The 6,000-nt window shown below is 45.9% G+C and overlaps 1 protein-coding gene across 7 annotated transcripts in view; it reads right to left on the bottom strand.

The window, feature by feature from the left end:
• Nucleotides 1-6,000, bottom strand: part of casz1 (castor zinc finger 1) — a 76,232-nt gene that overhangs the window by 7,524 nt on the left and 62,708 nt on the right. For all 7 annotated transcript variants that reach the window (XM_031845567.1, XM_031845565.1, XM_031845566.1 and 4 more), the window contains 7 exons: nucleotides 4,211-4,343; nucleotides 3,755-3,818; nucleotides 2,589-2,752; nucleotides 2,154-2,276; nucleotides 1,727-2,047; nucleotides 1,432-1,630; nucleotides 427-598 (listed from right to left, as the gene is read on the bottom strand). In XM_031845567.1, coding sequence (XP_031701427.1) covers nucleotides 427-598; nucleotides 1,432-1,630; nucleotides 1,727-2,047; nucleotides 2,154-2,276; nucleotides 2,589-2,752; nucleotides 3,755-3,818; nucleotides 4,211-4,343 — 1,176 coding nt within the window. The remainder of the gene's footprint in view (nucleotides 1-426; nucleotides 599-1,431; nucleotides 1,631-1,726; nucleotides 2,048-2,153; nucleotides 2,277-2,588; nucleotides 2,753-3,754; nucleotides 3,819-4,210; nucleotides 4,344-6,000) is intronic.

Here is a 6,000-nt window from a genome sequence, read left to right as displayed (position 1 = left end):
AAGAATTTTCTTAAGTCACCGAAAAAAGAAAAAATATAACTGCCGGGGTTGTCCCCCCCCCCCCCCCCCCCCCCGTCAACGGTATTGCTCACATAGTAAAGGTGAGACTACCTTTGGGACATGATGTGCCGTTGTGGATATGCAAAACGGCAACAAAACTCGTGAGGCGGACTTCTTTCGTGCCTCTTTATCAACTCGCATAGCATGACACTGTGTTTGCCGACACTGGTCTCTCTCCCTTTTGTAAACGCAGGTAATATATCCTCCTGCCACCAAAAATCCATCTACGTCTTTCTCAATTTAAAACTTTTAATCCACACGGTGCTCCAGGTAGAATATTAATAAAAGCTGGAGTGTGAGAAAAAGTGACGGCAGGCCAAAACTTCTACTAAACTTAAAATCATATCAGATGTGTTTTTTTCTTACCCAGCCTCCCACACTCCTCCCTCTTGGTGAAATATTTGAAGCCATTGGCGGCGCGGCGTTCTGCCTTTTCGTGCTTCTTCACGTGCCATGGCAGCTTGGTGGTGATGTTAGTGACAAAGCTGCAGCCGGTCCGCAGACAGTGATAGTGGCCCCTCATTCTGAACTCGCAGTGCTGCAGATGAAACACAGTTTCCAATTTCATGAGTCAAATATGTTTGAAAGCTTGACTTGATCTTTCTTTGTGTGCCAAGTTAAAGTCAACACTACGCACAGCTTCTCCAAAAACATAAACAAACTCTTCACAGCCCTTTTTTTAAAATTATTTTTTATTTTTTTTTTTATTTCTGCTCATTTGGAACATCCCACATTTCTAAGCACGATGGCTTTATTTTTTTTCTTCCCACAAACACCCCTCCTTTTGAACATCTCTGTACACCACCATCTGTTTGTGAGGCCCAGATCCCAAAGGACTGGTCCAAATATGATCAGCTCAGTTCAGGAGATGCAGACTAAGGGGCGGAGGAGGGAGGAGGAGGATGAGGAGGGGGAGGGTTAGGGAGGGGGGGATTTTTGCGAGAGGGGTGATTTTCGACACATTAATGAATTCATTTAAATGGTTTTCCAAATACGGGCTCATGAGAGCAGGCAGGGGCTGCCATTTAGGTTTCATTTGCGAAGCATTCCCCTGATTTTTGCCCTATTCCAGACAGCCTTGTTTACTGTGCAAGTGACAATGATTTATTGGGTAATATCAGCTAAATTGGCCTTTTCTGAGAGGAGAATGCGGCAGTCAAAATGACATCATTGACATATAAACAGGCATTACTGGGGTGAGTCGACTGTCTTTTTCAGCAGAGATGGAAGACGGGGAGCGGCGGTTGTGAAAGCCTTGAGTCAAATAACCTCAAATACCGGTCTAATAGATAGCATACTTCATGCTTAGAAACCTCCGGGAGATGACAGTAGGTGATTCAGCTCCTGGCTCACTTATCAAACCTCACTCACCTGGTTGGGACAGAGACACTGGAGAGAGAAGTAGGAAAACTGGTCGCGGACGTTGATCAGGTTGTTGTTGGGGTTGATGTGGTCCAAACAGTGGGACTCGGCCTTGCCAGTTGTCTTGCACACATACTTGCAATTCCCAAACAAGCAGTGGAAGTGGAACTTGTTGCTGTACTTGCAGTCAGTAGCCAAACAGGGATCACTGGATGAATAAAAAAAAACCGGAAAATGCAGTTTATGGTCGAATAAACACACTGTACTGTTAATGTAACAGCAAGAAGCTAAATGTTTCTCCTACTTTTCTGGAAACTGCAGGAAACCAGGTTTGACTTGGGGTTTAGAATTCTCCAGAGAGGTGGTGGCCAGAAGGGAGTTGGCCGGCAGGTTGGGCATCGAGGCCGGCATCTGAGGGATGCTGCCAGTCAGCTGTTTCCAGGCCAGCAGGGCGGGAGGCGGGGAGCTGTAGCCACCAGAGGAGGTGAGGTGTGCCACATCCATGGAGGGGTTGTTGGCCATAGAGACGGGGGCAGCGGGCTGCAGCGAGGCCCCCTCACCGGAGTCCTTGCCCTCACCAAACTGAGGCTCTGACTTCACGTTCAAGGTGGCGCGGAGGTGGAAGCTGAGAAACAAGATGGAAGCTCATTTTTTTATGTTGATCAATAAAGCCGAACGCCAAAATGTGGAAAGGGAGTATTTTCAGATTATGAAGCAGCGGAAACACTCACTTAGCATGTTTTATGGCCCCATCCACAGTGCTGAAGAGTGCACCGCAATCCTCCACCATGCAGTGAAAGTGCACTTTCTGTAGGAAGTCACACTGAGCCTCACAGAAGTCGTCTGTGTCAAACCTTTAACACAGACAGATAATGAAGACTGTCAGTTTTTTTTTCCGCCTTCCCAGAACATCGACAAACAGCTGGTTCGACTCGTGATCTGACGGTAAATGTCCTTTGTGCTGCAAGTCATTACAAATTCCTGCAAGACCAGATTCTTTGTATTTCAGGGGATTTTCAGTGATGCAGTATGTGAGGAATTGTATTTACAGAAAAAGGTCCTTCTATGCAGGGTACTTTTAAACACTCTGACTGTATTCTCGCTTTCAAAACAAATGAGTCAAGTCTAACTCCAGCGACTCTTTGTACTTCCACCATGTATTATACCTGCGGAGGTATGTCCTCCAGATCTCGGCGGATTTTTCTGGCAGCGGCCTCTTCAGCACTCTGTTCAGATACTGTGCTGCCTCCGAGCTGTTGCCTCCCTGGCTGGCCTCCAGCTCTGTCTTCAGGTGCATGGCGTTGAACAGGGCAGGGTTCACCTGTGACATCTACAGAGCACAAAAACAACCCGCTGCTGGGTTAGCAGAACATACGGGAAGCCGGGCACTTGCATATGTTAGTGAGAGTGTGAGAGTTTACACATACAAATGGTTTTGGCGAAGCAAAAAAAAAAAAAAAAAAAGCACAGCCAGATTTACAAACATCCAAGGTTTTGCTTGAGTGCAGGCCAAACGTGTTTGCCAAGTGTCCTCTGGGAGCAACTGTTAACCCTTTTATGTGCTGCGGTGGCTCGGATCAACCCCTCCCCCCACCCCCTCCGAAAGCTGCCATGACACGAGGAGCTGTTGGACAACAGGTCTTCAAGCCCCTCCACTGTCTGGGTTTAATGGCTGCTTTAAGGAGAGCAACTAGGCAACGCGTGTGTCGTGTGTGGAGGGGAGGGAGGGGGTATTTACCAGTTGGCAAGGGTAAAAAAAAAAAAGAGAAAAAAGACTGATCCCTTATTACATCATCAATATGATGGAAAATCATATAAATATGTATAAATCAGATGAGATGTATGATTAAGACGATGTCCATTTTAATCTTCACCCCCCAAAAAAAATACACCTTTAAATTTCCATACGCTAACATTTAGACCTGGTAAAAAATGAGGGCAGCGCCTTCTTGTTGTTTTTTTCTCCCCTGACTTTTTAATCTAATAATTTACAAAGTCTATAAATAAATGTAGAGCGAGGCGGGGGGGGGAGGGGGTATGAAGGAGGAGTATGAAGTATGAAGGAGGAGAAAAAATGGACGGCGGGTTCAAAACAGCTCCTCAAAAAACAAACATCTCTATATATCTGGCGTGGCACCCAGCTACTGCTTCATTATATTAATTTGTGAGAGGTGCAGTGAAAATTACACTGTATGAAAAATGGCTGGAAAATTTAAATGATACAAACTCATCTTATTAGCGGTGAAACATTAAAAAAAAAAAAAAAAAACAGGCCCCTGCGCGTCCCGCTAATTTGTCTTGGGATGAAAGGCGTTTGATGGATGGATCTTACCTTATTCATAAGCGAGGATAAAAGAGATGTATTCCCTGGTACAGGGTGTCCGTTTGATTCATTACTGGAACAAGGAAAATGAACAATGTTTAGTCAAGATTTGCATGAGAACAGTAAATATTACTATTTATCACACGAGGTGTGCCTGTATAATGAAGAAGAAAAATGCTGTCTTCTTATAAAATAAGATATAGTGTGAGTTGAAGGGAAGATTGGAGTTGACGGTTTATACAAACATCCTTCTCACACAAAAACATTGAGAAATATGTTGATGGTTTTATAAATGTATGCACATGTATAAACAAGATATTTTTGACAAATAATTGCGAACATAACCCTGGCTGCCGAGACTGTAGAAACCTTTGTTCCTTGTTTATTTATTTCCGTAGTATATTAGGTGAATAGACATTTGTCATATAGCATTATTAACCCTTTATGTACCAGGCAGCCGTGTACCTGTGGTCTTTCTTGCTCAGGTCCAGGCTGTGCTCCTGCGTGGAGTCTTGGGTGGCCCCGGAGTTGACGTCCATCGGCTCCTGCTTCACTTGAACCAGATTGAAGTGGCTTGCTGAAGCCGGCTGCCCGTTCCCTGAGGATCAAGACGGAGACGCAGATGAGAGAAGTGACAACAAAGTTATTGTTGGTCAGCATTATTACCCTGTGATGAGATCCAATCTGACTCCTGTCCTGGCCCGAAAAGAATACTCCGAGTGATAATTATTGCGAAATTATGTCAGGCCGTCAAGCCTTTTAAATGGTGATTGAGAGGCGGGAGATATGAGGGAAAAATACTCCTTTTTCTGCAGCACTTGTCACAACTCATTTGCCAGGCTGCCTCTTAACTGGTCATTAAGTGAGATGCTAATGCTGAGGGAAAGTGGCAGTCTCAGATTGGCCGACCCCCCTCCCCCCCCTTCCCACCTTCCCAGGCTGCTTGTTGGCCTGACAACGGGCAGCAGCCAATGCCACTGAGCGTACCCACAAGGAACAGGGGTGCCATGTCGGTCAGATTGGAGCTGACAGCCAATCAGATTGGTTCAAATAGCATGACCTCTTGATCAAATTCTCCTCCAAATAGGTATTCAGTGGATGCTGTGAGCGGGGACAGGAGTGCTGAAATGAAATAAATAAAGACCAGGGGACGACACAGGGTAGAAATGCTGACGGGAAGGTGAATTCTGCCCCACCCCCCCACCCCCGATCCCCAAGGGATTGAAATATTAATTTGTCCCGGGGCTACACAGAGAAAGCTGGGCTTTTTGGTAGACAATAAGTGGTGGTTTATTTTAAAAAAAAAAGTGTGCGGGAGGGGGGGGGGGTGACTCTGGTGTAGCCTCTCAGACACTTTAAGACTGAGGAGCACCAGCGGGCGTGATTGGTTTGGTGAGGAATCTGTTGTTTAGGAGTCAGGGCTGGTGCTGAGGGATAGTGACAGGCAAGGTCATGGGCAACCAAGTGTGTGCCCTTGGCCCTCAGCCTGGTGAGGCTCCTCTCCTTTCTCTCGCTGGGCAGGAAACAAGACGAGCCTACGTAAGGGGGAAGCCGACCAGAGACCCCCCCTGCCACGAGATGACCCAGAGACATATCAGGCAGAATAGGAGTAGAAAAGCCAGTCTTGGGCCTTGTCAGCTGAAAGCTGGGAGATGGGGAAGTGTCAGTATCAGTTCTGTTTGACAATGGCTGAGGTTGGAGGGGCTGGAGGTGGAGTTGGGGAGGAGCTAAAGGAAATCGGCGGTTTGAGGTCACTGATTGGTCACCAAGTCCATGTCCAGCGCTCCTTCCTGAGCCCCAACTTGAAAGGAGTACACCCAAAATGAACCAGCCAGACAGATCCTGCCTTGTCATTGACAATCAAATTAACTCTCAGACCAAATGAGAGCACATTACATCAAGAGCAGCCTCTCACTATATGATCTTTACTAGATCATCAGGCAGATTAAAGCATTCCTTTACTATATCAAAGGATGCATTTGCTTTTTGAGGTGGATTACAATGCAAAAGTCTCTTCTTCTGCTGCACATCGTGAAGTCATTTTTTTTCTATTCACTTTCCCAAAGAGGGAGAACAAATGAGTATGACTCGAAGCAGCTTCTTTCTGGAAATTATCCAGGAATTATGTACCACCATGTAATTACTCCGGATAAGATACAGAGCTTGTGAAAGATCATTTGTACTGTGTGTCTAATTAGTAAACCCTTCAGATGCTTGAATCTCTGGGAAAAACACTTAGGGGTAAATTAGAGCGG

Source organism: Anarrhichthys ocellatus, unplaced genomic scaffold (assembly GCF_004355925.1).
Source record: "Anarrhichthys ocellatus isolate YVR2014 unplaced genomic scaffold, GSC_Weel_1.0 scaffold5, whole genome shotgun sequence".
NCBI lineage: Eukaryota > Metazoa > Chordata > Actinopteri > Perciformes > Anarhichadidae > Anarrhichthys > Anarrhichthys ocellatus.
Note: the sequence above shows the minus strand (reverse complement) of the source record. Positions and strands in the feature narration are given on the sequence as shown.